The sequence below is a fragment of the Gavia stellata genome, chromosome 9 (assembly GCF_030936135.1).
Source record: "Gavia stellata isolate bGavSte3 chromosome 9, bGavSte3.hap2, whole genome shotgun sequence".
In the NCBI taxonomy this organism is placed as follows: Eukaryota; Metazoa; Chordata; class Aves; order Gaviiformes; family Gaviidae; genus Gavia; species Gavia stellata.
The window spans coordinates 1,428,845-1,446,231 of NC_082602.1; the positions used below are offsets into that span (position 1 = coordinate 1,428,845).

The 17,387-nt window shown below is 52.2% G+C and overlaps 2 protein-coding genes across 3 annotated transcripts in view; both read left to right on the plus strand.

The window, feature by feature from the left end:
* PRKG1 (protein kinase cGMP-dependent 1) overlaps positions 1–8,818 on the plus strand; it is a 520,194-nt gene extending 511,376 nt beyond the window's left edge. For both annotated transcript variants that reach the window (XM_059821041.1, XM_059821042.1), the window contains exons 14-18: positions 1,458–1,621; positions 3,174–3,296; positions 3,394–3,456; positions 4,482–4,548; positions 8,707–8,818. In XM_059821041.1, the coding sequence (XP_059677024.1) occupies positions 1,458–1,621; positions 3,174–3,296; positions 3,394–3,456; positions 4,482–4,548; positions 8,707–8,805 (516 nt within the window). In that variant the 3' untranslated portion in view covers positions 8,806–8,818. The remainder of the gene's footprint in view (positions 1–1,457; positions 1,622–3,173; positions 3,297–3,393; positions 3,457–4,481; positions 4,549–8,706) is intronic.
* Positions 8,819–15,279: 6,461 nt separating this feature from the next.
* On the plus strand, positions 15,280–17,059 carry DKK1 (dickkopf WNT signaling pathway inhibitor 1). The gene is given in 7 exon segments (XM_059821304.1): positions 15,280–15,376; positions 15,379–15,470; positions 15,577–15,615; positions 15,617–15,676; positions 15,678–15,735; positions 15,836–15,946; positions 16,809–17,059. Coding segments are annotated over 7 exon segments (708 nt in total).
* Positions 17,060–17,387: the final 328 nt, after the last annotated feature.

Genomic DNA, 17,387 nt, shown 5'->3' on the forward strand with positions numbered 1-17,387 from the left:
TCAAACCAGGACGGCAGCATGTGCCAGACCTCCACCCTCCAAATTAGGGAGTTGCTGATGGGTTTCAGCATATTGCTTTGTTCACTCCTATTACTTTTTTGCCTCAAAAATCACTGTAGAGGTGCCCTGCATGTAAGGTCCACCCCAAATGCCAGGTGAGACCATGGAGAGGGGGAGAAGAAGAGAAAGACTTCCCTTGGTGGGAGGTGCTGGAGAATGTGGGGCACTTGGGAAGCTGTCAGTGAAGGACGGGGCAATGCCCTCCTCAAAAGAGCTGCATCCAAGAGGGGCTGATGCCCTCCCTAAGAGTCACGGGACGGGGCAAGGTCTCTGCCTCTTGGCTTGGGGACTCTTCCCTGCCTTTGGGAAGGGAAACTCGGGAGCGGCATCAGCAGGTGGAAGCAGTAAGTCAGACCATGACCATCATGGACCTTTACGGCCTGGTGGCAGCCACCGTGTGTCACCGTGACACTAAGCCTAATGAATGGCATCAAAAGTTTATCCTCTACAGCATTTCACTAAGGCTGGGGGGGGGGGTCCAGCGAGGTGGCGGATGATTGAGAAGGATTAGGTGCAGGGCTGTCCTTCTCCCCACCCCAGGAGGATCTGGACTGGTGTTTGTGCTGGTCCTGTCACCGACCCCCAGCACCTTAGACATTTTGATCTTCATGGCCACATCTGTGATAGCACAAAAAGTGTCCCAGATGCCTCGTGGGACTGTGACCATGTAGGATATTGTCCTCGTGACTAGCTCAAGGTGTAGGAGCATCTCACAGCCATCAAGGGACAGCAGAGTGTGCTACAGACCACAGCTCCGGGCCAGCCCAGCGCCGAGGCAGGGCAGGGCAGGGCGGCGAGAGCTAAAAATACAGTAAGCCTATTAACCCGAGCTCTGCCCGGGCCCCAAAGGATGGCTTCGGTTCCCGGTATAATCTGCTTGCCAGTGCCATAGGTGCACCACTGAGGTTTGTGAGCCTGCCAGCACGTTGTAACAGCCCCAAGTAAATCAGGAGAATTGGGAGGATGCTTGCTGTACTGCATCGCTCTCTATGCCAGGAGAGAAATCTAAACTTTCCAGTAGGTACCAAAATGGTCGGTACTTAGCCTAAATAGTTCCTTGCTCAGGTAAGGGCTGGGAGTTCAAAAAAAAAAAAACGAAAGCAAACCAAATCAACCTGAGCTGTGAATGATATGACGTTACACCTCCCAAGAAACCCTCAGTGTTGGCATTTGTGCTTCTACCCTCATGAGAATCTTCCTTTTATATTCCGGAGGATAGATCGGCAAAAAGGTCACTGCCATTGCCTGGTTCTGGAACGACCTACGATGCTTTAGTTAGGAGAATATTCCCACGAGGAAACCTCCTTTCTGCTTTGCTTCACTTCAAGAGGAGCGGAGCACATGGCTGACAGTGCCTCTCGTGCTCTGCCCTGATGGTACTCTGCTCCTTTCCGCAGGTCGATTTTGGCTTTGCAAAGAAAATAGGATTTGGAAAGAAAACATGGACTTTTTGTGGCACCCCGGAGTACGTAGCCCCCGAGATCATCCTGAACAAAGGTCATGACATTTCGGCAGACTACTGGTCACTGGGAATCTTAATGTATGAACTCCTGACTGGCAGGTATGGGCATTGGGGCCGGCACCGCTGCTGAAAATAGATCCAAATATTTCTGCCGTTGTCACCCTGATTAGGCGAGGGGAAGGTTCAGAGCTGGTGTGTGCTGTAGCTGCACAGCACTGTGCTGCTGAACCTAATAATTAGTTTTTCCACTTTAAATCACAGCTTCCATGCAGTCCTCTCAAAGGGCAAGACATGAGCAGGTTTTTTAGGAAGTGCTATGAAATCACACAGAATCATTAAGGTTGGAAAAGACCTGTAAGACCATGAAGTCCAGCTGTCAACCCAACCCCACCATGCCCACTAAACCATGTCCCACATTGCCACATCCACACATTCCTTGAACACCTCCAGGGATGGTGACTCCACCACCTCCCTGGGCAGCCTCTTCCAATGCTTCACCACTCTCTCCATAAAGACATTTTTCCTAATATCCAGCCTAAACCTCCCCTGGCGCAACTTGAGCCCATTTCCTCTCGTTCAGTCGCTAGTCAGCTGGGAGAAGAGACCAACACCCACCTCCCCACAACCCCCTTTCAGGTAGTTGTAGAGAGAGAGAAGGTCTCCCTTCAGCCTCCTCTTCTCCAGGCTGAACAACCCCAGTTCCCTCAGCCGCTCCTCATCAGACTTGTGCTCCAGACCCCTCACCAGCTTCATCGTCCTTCTCTGGACATGCTCCAGCACCTCTATGTCCTTCTTGGAGTGAGGGGCCCAAAACTGAACACAGCATTTGAGCTGCAGCCTCACCAGCGCCGAGTACAGGGGCACGATCACGACCCCTAGTCCTGCTGGGCACACTGTTTCTGATACAGGCCCCTGTATCAGAATAGCACCCAAAACCTCGTTTTTGGCCCTGAACTATTAACAGAGTATGCTGAACACGGTGGGGAAAGGGGTTGCAATTCAACCAGGGAGGTGTAGTGATGGACTGCCGCACATCTGAAAAGGAGGAGGTAGACCTGCCACCGTGGGGACTTCAGTCTCTATATGCATCCCTTCCCTTACTTAGTTTTGGTTGTATATATTACTGAGCATGTTGGCAGCAGCAGCTTCCTTACACTTCCTCACCTCATCCCCCATTGCTCGCTCCCAGGATACAGGAGCTGGAAAAGGACCCATTGCCTCAACCTGCTTATCCTTTGGGGCTAGACCCAGGCCCTTATTCTGTTAAACCAATGCAAACCTAATTAATCCCCACTGAAAGCGTGCCACAACATCATGCAGAGAATACGCCAGCGAGCGTTGCTCGGGTGCTGGTTCCTCAGGCTGTTGGGACATGGGCCGTCAGGGAAGTGAGAGGTTTAGCATGTGCTGCTGCAGAAAACGGGACTTTCCTCTTCGGTACTTCCCTCCAGCCAGCACCACTGACAGGATCAGAGCTCGTTGGCTGAGAAATAGTTAAGATCAGAGCAAGCAAAGCATTGCTAGTTGTCATCTACCTTTTCTCATTTCAGTAGGGTACTGTGTTTTGCTTTGGGTTTGGTTTTTTTTATCAAGTTTCAATGCTATTTTAAAGACAAGCTTTTAATCTTCCTTCTTCCTCTCCCCTCTGAAGTCCTCCTTTCTCAGGCCCAGACCCCATGAAGACCTACAACATCATATTAAGGGGAATAGACATGATTGAATTTCCAAAGAAGATTGCCAAAAATGCTGCTAATTTAATTAAAAAACTATGCAGGTAAGCCCATGAAATATGATCACCGTGATCTTATTTGCAAAGAAGTGAATCATTCGGAAGGATTGAGAAAATAATTGTTGTGTTACTCGTTTTATAGGGACAATCCATCAGAAAGATTAGGGAACTTGAAAAACGGAGTGAAAGATATCCAAAAGCACAAGTAAGTGTCTTCTCCACCATCCATCAGATCCAGCCCACAGAAACACGCATGTCAAACACCGATTTTCAGCAAAAAATACTCTCCTTAAGCTCCTTTGGCCTTTCCCTTCTAGCGTGCGTTAGACTCTTCGTTGAATTTCCATCGGACTTTTTTTTTCCCCAGTGTTTTAGTATTGGTGCCAGCTTTGCCTGTGAGCAAAACGCATTGCACAGTGACCATGACTCTTTAATTACTCTAATGCATTTGGAAGCAATCCAATTCGGCCACTGAGCGCTTGGAATTTTATGGTTTGCAGAATCACTTTCCCAGGTTTTCCTCGATTTCCCCCACCCACCCACCCACGCAACATATTTTCTCTCTACCTGTAATGTTAATTCATCATCCCTTTTGATCTGATGGGAGAGAGTTGGTAAGTGATGTCTCGATTAAGTTTTCACACTGCTGGAGGGGAATAAGAGCAAGTTAGATACCCACTGCAGAAGCAGGTTATCTCATCCATCCATGCTGGTCCTTCTCTTTTCCCATCCCCAAAGCAACAGGATTGGGTTGGATGGACATTTTGGGCTGGACAGACTGAAGGCTCAGCTCAGGGTTCCTCCACCCACCTAAGCTGTTGTAGCTCGAGCAAACCCAAGGTGCCCAAACCAGGAGGAGGACAGCCCTGTGCATGCCCTTAGCTCCCAATCTCATATGAAGAAAGGTCATAGGGGTCCTGCATGAGAGTGGTTGACCCTATAGGAAGGAAAGAGCAGCTGCCGGGACGCCTGCAGCGAGGAACCATTTTCTTCTGCGCACTGGTAATTTGTACTTGTATCACCACTGGGTTGCTAGACGCACTTCATTTTCAGTCCCGAAAAACATATATAAAGATGACAGAAAAAATTGTTAAGGCTAATTGGACAATTTGAAGAAGATGACTGCAGGAGATTAAACCCACTGTTGAAGCAATTTAAATTTCGTTTTGTGCTACAGAGAGATTTTCACCATATGTCTAACTAACTGTTTCATTATTCCCTCCCTTCTAGATGGTTTGAAGGCTTTAACTGGGAAGGGTTACGAAAAGGGACACTGACGCCTCCTATAATACCAAGTGTAAGTTTTCCTGCTTATTTTCTCTTTCCTGGCCAGTAAGTGTCTTTTACCTGAATATTGTGAGCTTCAGGCACTAATACAGTGGAGTTAAGTGGTGACAGCATGTGCTTGGTTTCTTCTGAAGATGCTTGAAGAAGTCACGTTAGAGACATTTCCAGCTATACTTGGTCTCCGGGCAGTCTCTTCCAGGAGAAGGCGGTTTAGGGAGGCCACGACTGCGAAGAAATGCTCTTTGCAGCAGGAGATTGGGGCAGGGTCACTCACTACTACACGTTTTTCTCTTCCTCACCTGCTCCACTTGTTTCTTCGTCTGCTTTTCACATTTCAGTGCCGAGCTGCCACTTTCACCCCTTCTCTCAGATGTGTCCTCTTTCTTTCTCCTTTATTCTTACTTCTTTTGATGAGGCAAGTGGGATTTGTATGCCATCTCCCTTTTCTTTTGCATTAACCTTTCCCTCTGTCTCTTCCTTTGTGCTTTTCACCCTTTTTTTCCCTGCATCCGTGTCCTACATGAAAAGCCCTGTTACCGCCTAGTTTATGTTTAACTGGGAGCAGACGCGGAGGGACAGCTCAACTCATTTTCCTTTGGAGCAAAGCTCTTCCTTTGATGTCTTTGTGAGCCCTTTACCCACAAAGCCCGCCGCAAAGGGAAACCAAACAGGATTAGCTGATAGAAATTACCTTGGCCCCTTCTGTTCTGCAGCCTCCCCTCCTTGTTTCAACTTAATCCCTTTCCCTCCGTGCCTCTCCTGCGGGATCACCAAGAGAATGACATTAGCAATCGTGTTTAATTGCACCCCGTTGCTCCGTCCGCCCGTGGTCCTGCACCTTCTGCAGCAGCAGCAGGCATGGCTCCGAGGCTAAATCTGCCATCCCAAAGTCTTCTTAATGGCTGTGAAAGAGCAAGAGGGTTTTGCATCTCCTGCTTTTGCCCTATGGGCTGCAGACGTTACTGGCAGTCGGTGGGAGAGAACAGGACTTTGCAAATCGCTGCCTTAAGCAGGATGCCCAAAGAACATATGAATGTTTTATAAATCAAAATGGTGTTTTTTCTGTTAAGCTTCTCTTCAGTGACTTCTCGTTTGTCAGCAGTCCCGTTCACCACATTTCAAGTCATACGATGAAGCCCAGTTTGCTCCTTTACATCCCGTTTCGATTCCTGGTTTACCTGGGTGTCAGTGTAGCCTGAAAATGCCCCGATACGGTTTTCGAATTGTTAATTTAGTAAGAACATTTCCAATACTGCTTTCACCCAATATACGTACGGAGCCTGCATTGCATGTCTAACCCTCAGACAGCACAACCGGCAGCAGTGACTTCAGTGACTATGGGCATGAATTGCTCCCTGGATGTCCTCGAGCTGGGACATTGTTCCACCACCAGAAATGGTCTCTGCTCCTTTGGCATTTCTTAGAGGAAGGGTGTTCTCCAGCCTGTTGTACAAGAAATCACTCTTTTCTTTGCTTTTTCAGTTAGGTCCAATGGGGCAGCAGGAACTGCTTGTGTGAGCACGCAGTCCGCTTTGTTGGTGTTATTTCTTGGCGTCGTCCAGCGGTGTCCTACCAGGGAACACGTCTGTGGTTGCTCCCAAGAGAGCGATCTCCCTTTCGGCCAGCACACCACCATCAAGGCTGTCCAAAGTAGACAGGAGCATCCTTCCCTCTTCAGAGGACTCCATCCTTCTTCCAGGACAACTTCTCAGTGCTGACAGCCGTACATTGTCCTAATCTGAATTCAACACAGCTCATTCTTTCCTAGAGCTCTTAGGACTAATATTTTCTCTAGACGTACTCTTGGGATCCTCTCCAAAACCTGCCACCGTTAACTAGTGAACCTCATCACCCCCAAAGCTGTCAGTCCTGCTCAGCCTTGTTTTCCACAAGTTTTTCAGTTGCTTTGGCAAAAGTCCCAGCTGCCAGTAAGGGCCATATCTGAAAAGTGACCTGAAAGTCATAGCTCTGGGAGAAGAAATCCGGTTTCCCTTCAATCTATGCACCTCTCCTTGTTAGGAGCTAGCAGGGCTAAACATCGAGACTAACTATTTTCTTAAGTAAAAAACCTTCCCCAGCTCTTAAACTCTCAGCAGCAGCTGTGTGCTACTACTGGAGAGGCAATCAAAAGCTGCTCCTTAGCTCTTATTCCATGGGATTTTAGGAGATCTCAGTTTACAGCCTGCTTCTAGGACGTTGCATCAGGGAGCAGCTGAGCCTCAATACCACCGCTTAAATCTGTGACGTTAGCTGTTCCAAAAAGCTTCTCCTGCTTCTTGATTCTTCCAAAGACGTGCTGTCTTGCATCACAGCTCTTGCCTTTGAGGAAGACATGCAGATCTCTGCACCACAATTCATCTCAAGCCCTTACGTTGGTAAGCAGCCAGACAGCTGATACTGACGTTTGCACTTTATTTTCTTGGACGGAAAAGAGATAAATCTGGATTGTCTCTTCTTGCCTGGGGAGGGCACCGAGAGGGACATTCGCTCCCATGTCTCTGACAGTGAAGGACTGCAGGCCACGTAGGTGACCCGGACCTCAGAGCTGTGGGGAATCGCACACAGCAGCCGTTAGCATCACATAATGTCAATCAGCAGAGGAACAACTCCTTCAACCTTTTTTCCCCGAATCATATTTCTTCTAAGGAAAAGAAAACCCTCTACATGTGAGGTGTTGGATATACTCAGCCTTTTTAGTTTGTCAGATGAACACAAAAGCAAAGCAGGACTTATTTCCCTTAAAGCCTCATTTAATCAGAGCTCCAAAAAACATGCCTGCCCTGCTAGGTGCTCCCAGAGTGGACATCTGCAGAGGAGCCCCAGCAAGCTCCATAGATGCTTTCACCCGGTGCAGTCCACTTACTCACTGTCCGTCACTGCTGAGAGGTTTTCGCAAGATGCTACAACTCGTGCGCGTCCTCCATGAATGGCCACACCGACTGCATCTCTCATACTTTGGTAGCTGGTGTCTTGTACGTACATCCCCAGCGCTTCTGCTCCCAGAGGGAGAGCGCACAAGGGGTGGACTGAGAGAAACAGAGGGATGTGGTCCAGCCCATGGGACCATGGAGGAGGGCGAGTGTGGAGCACCCCAAGGGTGAGGACCCAAAGGGTGAAGGCTCTCCAACTCAACAGTGCCAGCACCAACAAAGTAAACAGCATTCACTAGACACTGAAGCATCTCATCACTCCGGAGTACTCCACTAAGCTTCTACAGGGTTTTTTTTTTCAAAATGAGTTGTGTATTCAAGGGTCTTAATTTTCCCCAAGAAGTTTTCAGCAGCAGGCAAATGCTAATACAGCTGGGCAGCAAATTAAATTGAGAGCTGAAGTTGGAGCTCTTGTTGATCAAATAGTCTTTTTCCCAAGGTTTATAGCAGCATCCCGCATCAAATACATCTCCTGGACTGTAGGCTGGCCTTTGGCTCTGGCTTTTCCACCAGCTGCACAAGTGAAACGGCTGAAAAATACAGCGTTTCTTGCACAGCAGTCCTATGGCGAGTGCAGTCCCCTCCAGCCTACTTGGGGTACGGCTTGTAGTACCGATTTTCTCTAGTAAGACACTGATTATTTTGGTCTGGAGGGCTGCTGGTCTGGTTTTGTGTTGTTTCCTTTCTTTAAATTGCATTAAATGTATCAGGGTCTCATTGTAAGACAGTTTCAGTCATCAGTGTAAAGCAAAAAAAAGAGAAATTACCTAGCTAGGGTAGATTTTAAATGACCTTATTTCCAAAAAAGAAACATACTTGGCCTTCATCCTAGGAAGATGGGTTTTTCTGGTCGGTTCCGTAGGCTGAGCAATACTTGTCAGGAAACTCAAAGGTGGCAGGGCCCAGCTCACAGCCTCAGATTCAGGATTCTGGAGCCATAAATTGGAAGCCTTGGGCTTTGGGAGGCCCAGGGCTTTTCCAAGTCTTTTTTGCCAACCTTGGTGGGTAGGACAGTTGCTCTTGAACTAGAGACCCTGGAGGGCCTGGATCGTTCAAGTAGGGAGGCTGTGGGAAGTCCTCCTGGGATTCAGCAAGAAGTTGTTGAACGCAGAACTTTTCTTGCTTGCTGCGCTTAGCAATGAATGCTGTTGAATGGTCACGGTTGTGAGATGGAGAGGAAATGTCTGCAGAGGTCCGCTTTGACAACCATCCCCTTCTTGTCACTCTTCTTTCCGCAGGTTGCATCTCCAACAGACACAAGCAATTTCGACAGCTTCCCGGAGGACAGTGATGAACCACCCCCTGACGACAACTCAGGATGGGACATAGATTTTTAATGTATTTCTCTTACCTGCTTCTGCCTTGCTGAAGACAGCTTCCTGGGACGTGGCTGCCAGCGAAAGCGAAAGAATTGGGGAGGATTAGTGCTCGGGGTCACCATGATGCCTTGATTGATGCTGCTACAGTAACTACAGTGGCATTAGGACTTATTGCTTAGATGACAATAGCGCTCTTCATGTTTTATGTTCAAACTTAAAATAGCAGTTGACATGGTGGTCCTGACGCAAAGCCTTTCACCAGTAAAGAAATACGTTTTCTATCACTGCGATGATCTTGCTACGCTCTTAATTATAAAAGTCGAGAGATACGTAGTGTAAGACGCACTTAATTCTAGCCGCAAGGTACTGGCTTTATCAGTAGGATCACTAGTAATTTATTAAGTGCTGTAGCTAAATACGGTGCGGGATTTGGGCTACTCCCACCCTCCGAACTCTGTAGGTCTTCTGCTGTAGGCCAGTGTAGGAGCAAAGGAGGACCACAACGGTACTGGTCAAAGAGTTCACGTCAAAGCAGTGGTAAAATTTGTCCTTTTTCTTTCCGAGCAGTATTCTTGACAAGACTGAATGTTACCTTTCCTCTTTCCTTTTGAGAAACTGGGGGTTTTTTAGCCTGGTAAAACAAAAGCACAACTGCTCTAGATCCTGTTAAGGCAGATAAGGGTCACTTCTCTCGTACCGCTGAGAACGTACTGTAACGTGACGTTTGGGGTTATTTTCCTTTCCCTTGGTACAAATACATAACTGCATGAAAAAAAATAATAAAATTAATCCACTTTACATATAAAATAGCGCTTAAATAATGGTCCTGTAATAAAGTTGACAGCAGCCCACTGGTCTTACCGGTTAGCTATTAGACATAAAACTAAGCTTAATTTTTACCTTTTTAGAACCCAAAGGGAAAACGTAAGACCCATAATGTTCTTTATAGGTGCTATGTACATCTGTGACTATAAATTGAGCCAACCACCATTTCAGAAATATGTAGCAAGAGGCATCGTTCTCCCTCCCGCTCTTAGATGATTTTCCATCTCCATGTTTGCATCTCTTTCCGTGTTTAGTACGAAGCTAATTAAAATAAAAGGTGGTACAGGGCCAGTTTGCTGGCTCTGTTTGTAATATTGCCCGTAAAAATGTAATCCTAATGCCTCACCAGACTAAGGAGCTCCACAGGAAAGTCAGTGGAATTAAATGGAAAACCGATAATGGATGTGTTTGTGCGAGGTCTCCGTGTCTCCGGTGTACCAGCTCCCCAGTGAGCGTGTTTAAGGCACAGGGATGGCTGGAGCCGAGTCAGCTCGTACGAAAAAGAGTTGGGGAAAACACTATTAGCGTGTATACGCTTTTCCCTCACTTCCACTGCTTTTCCTTTGCTTTAGTGCAGTCTCTTCTGATCTGTAGGACGGATCCTGTCCTGGATGCCAGCTTCTTGCGTACGCATGGGACTAAAAGTTTATCAGCTTTCAGTCTCTACAACAGACCCTGCCCCAAAAACTTAGCAGATGCTGCCCCATTTCATCTCGGAGATGCCAAGAGCTGTTGCGCACGCTGGAAGTCAAAAGATGAACTTGCGCTCAAAAGTCATTTGTATGACAGTACATGGAAAAAGTTACATTTTAACAGTAAAAAATTATTTCCCTGATGCTAGATCCCAACTCTTTCCCACGTTCCTAATGAAAGCGACTTAATAGAGCATATTAAAAAGCTGGTTTCTCCCCTTCTTTGACAGCATCAACAACATCTGCTGTTGGCCAGCAAACTAAAGAGCTCGGTCATCGCCACCCCTTCGAAACCAATCTGTGTCACTGAATTTGCTCCCTAGTTTTCCGAAGGGTGAGGCGACACCGTCGGCACGATAACTTCAGGTTATTTCCGCTATTCGTTAATCATGAAAACTTGTTTGCCTTGAAAACCATAGGGAAAAGACAGTAACTAGGTCTACCGGGAATTACTCACATAGGGCAAATAGACGCTCGCTTTTCAGCCTTTCTCTTGAGGGATGGAAGACACTGAAAGCCGATGCTGAGTATGAGGGCTAAAATAATCACTAGGCATCTTGGCAAACAGGCTGCTGCCTAAAAGCCGGATTCTTGACTCACGTTCCCCCTGGTTTTTCACTCGACGGATGCGGCGACGTTGGAGGAGAAAACTTGTTGCGTTTGTTAAGTGTCTATAGAAGAGCGTAGAGAGGAGTTTGTCCCAAAATGATGATATTCAGTAGCTGAGATGCAATTGTCAGTCCAGGGGTTGCCGGGAGGAAAGAGCGTCACAACGATTTTGAGGAGCAACCCGAAAATGTTACGGGAAGAAGGTTTTAAAAGGGGCTGACGAGTTATTTTACTTTCTTCCTATCCTTTTTTCCTTGCGCCATGCTTGGTAATTAATACCTGCAGCGTGCGGCATGCACTGTACCGAATATAAGTTTATTTTGATATCAAACACCTCACTCAACTTTCATCACCTTTCCTACACGTACTTTAAACAACATACTTAGCATATGTATATGATAAACGCCTTCATTTATAAGTAATATATTTGAGTTGCATTATATATATATATATATATTCACGACAACGGATTGCCTCTGTGTTTCCACTTACTGTCCTTTCTTCGTCTCCTTTTTTAATCTATGGGACAACGACGTATTTACGTAAGGGGAAATCAGCTGCCGTATTTAAAATGAGCGTGTTAAGATCGGTGTCATTACGACACGGACGATCCGTAGCTTCTCACAGTGCTGCATTATCCATAGCAAACTCTTATTTAACAACAGGACCACAAGCGAATATTTATGTAAATAGGTATTTTCGTGTTGATATTTTGTGGTACACATATAACTTTTTCTTTTAGAGTTCCAAGTCATTATTACTTCATTTTCTTATTTGTAATGTAATGTTTTTAGATCGAGGTAGACTTGAATTAATGTCATAATTGTCAGTATTATTAAATTTATGTCAACTGTACTGTTAACTCATCTGTCCCATAGTTTTAGAACATGACTAGCTATCTGGCATTGTTGCAAGTGCCTTAAATCCATGGCATCCTATAAAAAAAAAAAATTACAAATTTGGTGTTATGCTGCATGACAAAGACAAACACACCTCAAAATGTCGTCCTTTCTTAGCTTGCTGCGTTTTACAGTTCTTTCTGCTACCGATTTCTAAGCCTTTATTATATAATATCGATGAATTACAGAAATGATGAAGTCGTTCTCTTATTTCTGTTCAATGTACCAGAGCTGTGTATCTGTTAATGAGATACAGAGTCATTTCTGTGAAATGTATAAATGTTATGTGCGGGTCAAATTAATATATGACATCCTATCAGTCCGTAGACAGGTGGTATTCCTGTTTTGCTAAGCTGTGCAGATTCAACCCATCGTGCCGTGCAGCGCCAACCTCCCGTCTTATACAAACCCCGTTAGAAATCTCCCGCCCGGAAAAAAACGGTGTGCAACCCAACCCGCCTTTTTTTGACCTGAAACCCCGACGCAAAGGCGTAGGTCGTTTGCACCACTCAACAAAACAGGATCCGTGCTTCCCCCCCGCCCCGCCCAGCCCCGACTCCTTCTATACGCAACCCACGGCGGAGGCGAGCCCGCGGCACTCCGGCAGAGCTGAGCTGGAGAGCTGGAAGCTCCTCGTCCTCCGCAGCTCCCCGGCCGCCTAAACCAGCCGTGACGCTGAGAACTTGGGCGGTTTTAGGGCTTTGCTGGCAAAAGGGGAAATTCTCGTTCGGAGTTGCCTATCATCCCGAGTCCCAACTTTACAGTTTTTACACTGGCCCTTTCTTTTATATTCGTGTTTTCTTCTTACATAAAAGAGGTTTTGTTTGTCGGACAAATGTTGGTCATCCGCCGGTCGTCGGCCGGTTGCACTCTTTTGATGTAGATTTAAGAACTTTTTTTTCCTAAACTTTAACCGCTTTTGTTTTGCTCTGTATTTTCCCTGCAGCTGTAATTGCCGAGTGCCTGTTGTATACTTTATAGAGTTGAAATAAAAATAATTACTTTTGAACGGCGTGTCGATGGCTTTCTTCCACAGCAGAAGCCAGGTTTGGGAGAGTTCTTCTGGGTAGCGATTCAATTGGGGGTTTTATGGTCATTGGTGACGATACGCAGTAAGAGAGAACCGAACAAAACGTGCGGTACTTAGAGATTCATACCGGGATCCAGATTTTCTGCAGGATGCAAAGGCAAATGGCCACGGTTTTATACTTTAGTGCTTATTTGAGCACCGGCATTACCCCGAGCAGCCCAGACGAAGGGGTCTGAGGCCAACGGGGGGTCCTGCTCCGAGCAGGGTTGGCACCGGCTGACCCCCACAGCTCGCTTCCAACCCAAATTACTCTGTGAACGTACGAAGCAAGAAGCATGCTTACTCCTCGGGAATGAAGAATTCACGTTATATTTTGATTGCTGCCCATATAAGCGAGTCCAGGGCACGCAGCCGGGAGGGGACCGTATTTCGGACACGAGATGCGTCATCCCTAGATGGGATGCGACTGCGAATGACACCCGTGTCAACAACCGACGGTGTCCTTGTCATCGCTGTCCCTTACGGGAAATGCCCAGAGGTGGTGAGGGAGGCGCAGCCATTAATGGCAGCGCGTGGGATGCCATGAAGACATCACCTCTGTACGCAGGATGATGCAGCGTTCGGGATGCTGAGGCCGCCCATCCCAATGGATTTAAATCCCGGGAAACTGCTCAGCCCCCGTGTGACGCAAGTGTCTTCTTTAAATCCCAGCGAAGTCGAGGTTCAGGGTGTACTTCAGAGACAGGTAAAAACTGGGAAAAGGAGCAAGAAAACACCCTCCCAGGAGGGAAATAAATGTGCTGCCTAAGCAGGAGGCGGGAAACAGCACGGAACGATGTTGCAGGGCGCGGCGAGCCCCGGTACAAGTTAATAACGCAATAAAGAGCTGGGGGGGTGACGTGGCCCTCACCTGAAACTGCAAGGGGAACACAGGGATTTCGGGGCAAGGCGCGGCCCTCAGTCTTGCCGGCTAAAAATAGCGAGGCCCCGGTTCTCCTGAGGCGGCGGGGATGTCTGCAGGCCGCTGACTCAGCGCCGCTTCCGCCAGCACCTGCCTGAGGTACCGGCCGAAACTTCCCCGGGCAATTATTAGCCGCCTTGAGCCTCTCGGGCCTGAATACCTGATAGCAGCAGAGCCACAGGGTTAGGTGGCGGGGGGCGAGCGCTGCCGGGTGTTTAGTCGCCGGGCCGCGAGGCCTCCAACCGCCCGCCCTGAGGGGGAGTAAAGGGTTGGGGGCGGGCGTGGGCCTCGCCTGCCGCGCGTGGGCTGCCGTTTGCTTTCAACCCCCCGCCGCGGAAGACAAGAAATAAGAGCCGGCATCACGCGAAATCAAGTTAATTAACTTAATTTGGGGGGGGGGGGGAGGGTATTGCGCTACTGCACTTGCACAACCGCCCGAGGGCTGGGGGGGGGGGGGCGGCGCTGCCCAGGCGCGGCCGCCAGGGGGGCGCCGTGGTGCCGGCCGCGCCGCGCTGCCCCGGGGCGGTGGTGGGGGGGGGGGCGGCCCCGAGGGCGCCGCGCGGGGGGGGGGGATATTGCGCGGGGGGGGGGACGGGGGACACCCGTTTGATCTCCCCGCATCAAAGAGGCCGGGAGTCCCCCCCCCAACCAATGTTGCCCCCCCCCCGCTATCCCGATGGAGGCGCTGCTGGGGGCAGGGGAATGCGCGGGCAGCAGCATGGGGGGGGGGAAGTGAGGACGGACGGACGGACACCGACGGGGGGGGGCAGGCCGGGGCTCAGCCCCCCCCCACATGTCTGTCCCCCACACACACACACCCCCCCGGGCCGGGGAGGGGGTGCGGAGCGGTCCCCTCCCTTCCTGCAAAGCTGCGCTGGCGCCAGGAAGGGCGCGGGGGGGGGGGGGGAGAGCAGACTTATAGGAGACCAAAGGACCGACTCCGCCACCGGGGGGGGGTGGGTGTCTCTGCACCCCACCGCGACTCCCAGCCATGGGGGGGGGACTGCATGGGGTGAGCCCCCCCGCCTTTCCCCGTCCCCCCCCGCCGTCGGGCGAGGCGGCGCGCCCGGCTGGAGACAGCGGCGGCGTCGGGGCGTGCGGAGCATCTGGACCGGGGCGGGGGGGGGGGGATAGAAGGGGGGGTGGTCTGCCCTCGCCGTTGCGAAACCCCCTCCCGGGCCGGCGGCCAATGACGGGAGCCCTCGGGGCGGTGTGTGTGTGTGTGGTTGGGGGGGGGTGGTGGGTTTTGGGGGCTCCTCGGCACAACCCCCCCGGGGCCCTTTGAAATCCCATCCGCCGTGCCCTCCTCCCCGAGGGGGCGGGCGCAGGAGGCAGCCCCCGGGGGTATAAAGGCGGCGGCGGGCAGCGCAGGTAGCTGCTGCTCGGGGGCCGCGGGAGCTGCTACGCCGACGGGACACCGCCGGGGAACGAGGGGCCGGGAGGGGACGGGACGGGACGGGACGGGACGGGACGAGGATGCGGGGGCTGGTGGCGCTGCTGGCGGCGCTGAGCTGCGCGGCCCCGGCGGGGCGGGCGGCGGCGCCCGGCGGCGCCCTCAGCTCCAACGCCATCAAGGGACCCCCCCCGGGGGGGCGGCCGAGGCCAGCGCCGCCCCCGCCGCCCCTTACGACGGCAGCAACAAGCCGCCGCCCGCCGCAACCCGGCAGGTAGGAACGGGGGACGCGCCGGGGATGGGGGACGCAGCGGGATGGGGAGGGGGGGAGTGGCGGCCCCGCTGACCCCCTCCGCCTCCTCTCTGCCCCCCCCCCTCAGCCTTTCCCCTGCGCCGAGGACGAGGACTGCGGCCCCGAGGGAGTTTTGCGGGGGGGCGGCCCGCGGCGGGGGTGCCCCGCTCTGCCTCGCCTGCCGGAGGACGCCGCAAGCGCTGCCTGCGCGACGCCATGTGCTGCCCCGGCACGACCTGCAGCAACGGTGAGGGGCGGGGGGGGGGGGTTTGGGGAGGAGGGGGCCACCCTGGAAGGGGGGTCGGGGTCCCAGCCGTGGCTGACAGCCGTCCCGCTGCCTCCCGCAGGGCTCTGCACACCCCCGGAGCCTCCCCACGGAGCCACCGAGCTGGACGAGATTGGCACCGAGGTGCTGCCCCGACGGACGCCCGCTCCCGCCTGGCTCCCCACTGCCAAAGGTAAGGGGGTCCCCCAACATCGTGACCCGCACTGTCCCCCGTGGGGGGGCTGCCCACCCCTCCTGCTGTCCCCTGCGGGGGTCGGTCCGGGATGCCAACCCTGTCCCACTGTCCCCCGCAGTCGTTCCAGGATGCCCCACCCCGCCCCACTGTCCCCCACGGGGTCGGTCCAGGATGCCCACCCTGCCCCGCTACCCCCCGTGGGGTTGGTCCGGGATGCCCACCCTGCCCCACTGTCCCCCGCAGTCGTTCCAGGATGCCCACCCCGCCCCACTGTCCCCACAGGGTCGGTCCAGGATGCCCACCCCGCCCCGCTGTGCCCCGTGGGGTCGGTCCGGGATGCCCACCCTGCCCCACTACCCCCCATGGGGTCGGTCCGGGATGCCCACCCTGCCCCGCTGTCCCCCGCGGGGTCAGTCCAGGGTGCCCACCCTGCGCCGCTACCCCCCGTGGGGTCGGGCCAGGATGCCCACCCTGCCCCGCTGTCCCCCGCAGGGTCAGTCCAGGGTGCCCACCCTGCGCCGCTACCCCCCGTGGGGTCGGTCCAGGATGCCCACCCTGCCCCACTGTCCCCCACGGGGTCAGTCCAGGGTGCCCACCCTACCCCGCTACCCCCCGCGGGGTCGGTCCGGGATGCCCACTCTGTCCCACTGTCCCCCGCAGAGTCGTTCCAGGATGCCCACCCTGCCCCGCTGTCCCCCACAGAGTCATTCCGGGATGCCCACCCTGACCCACTGTCCCCCATGGGGCAGCCCAGGCTGCCCACCCTACCTCCCTGTCCCCCGTGAGGGATACTCACATGCCCCGCCATCCCCCATGGGAGCATCCCATGCTAAGCACATGCCACGCTGTCCCCACGCAGGTGAGGAAGGGGACTTCTGCCTGCGGTCGTCGGACTGCGCGGCCGGGCTGTGCTGCGCCCGTCACTTCTGGTCCAAAATCTGCAAGCCGGTGCTGCGGGAAGGGCAGGTGTGTACCCGGCACCGGCGGAAAGGCACCCACGGCCTGGAGATCTTCCAGCGGTGCCAGTGCGCCGAGGGGCTGGCGTGCCGCCTCCAGCGAGAGCACGGCCCCGCCGACGCCTCCCGCCTGCACACTTGCCAGCGGCAATGAGCGTCGCCGGACGGACGGACAGGACAGGACGGACTCCGGCCCTGCCGGAGCAGAAGGTTGTTTCTCAAGGGAACTACTTTTAAGCGACTAATTGCAGTACGTTACTGTGTTGTGAATACTCGAGCTGGCACTTAGCTGTACATAACGCCGGGACTTTTAATGACTTTTTTTTTCCGAGGGTGCTGCCTTGTGCTCTTCAAGCCGTGACTGTGACTTTGTACACACTGGGTTTTTAAATCTAGGTCAAAGGGATGCGACCGTCTTGTTTGCGAGCGAATAAACTGTTCTTTAAAATCAGCCCAAGCTGCTTGCGCGTCTCTGCCTGCGC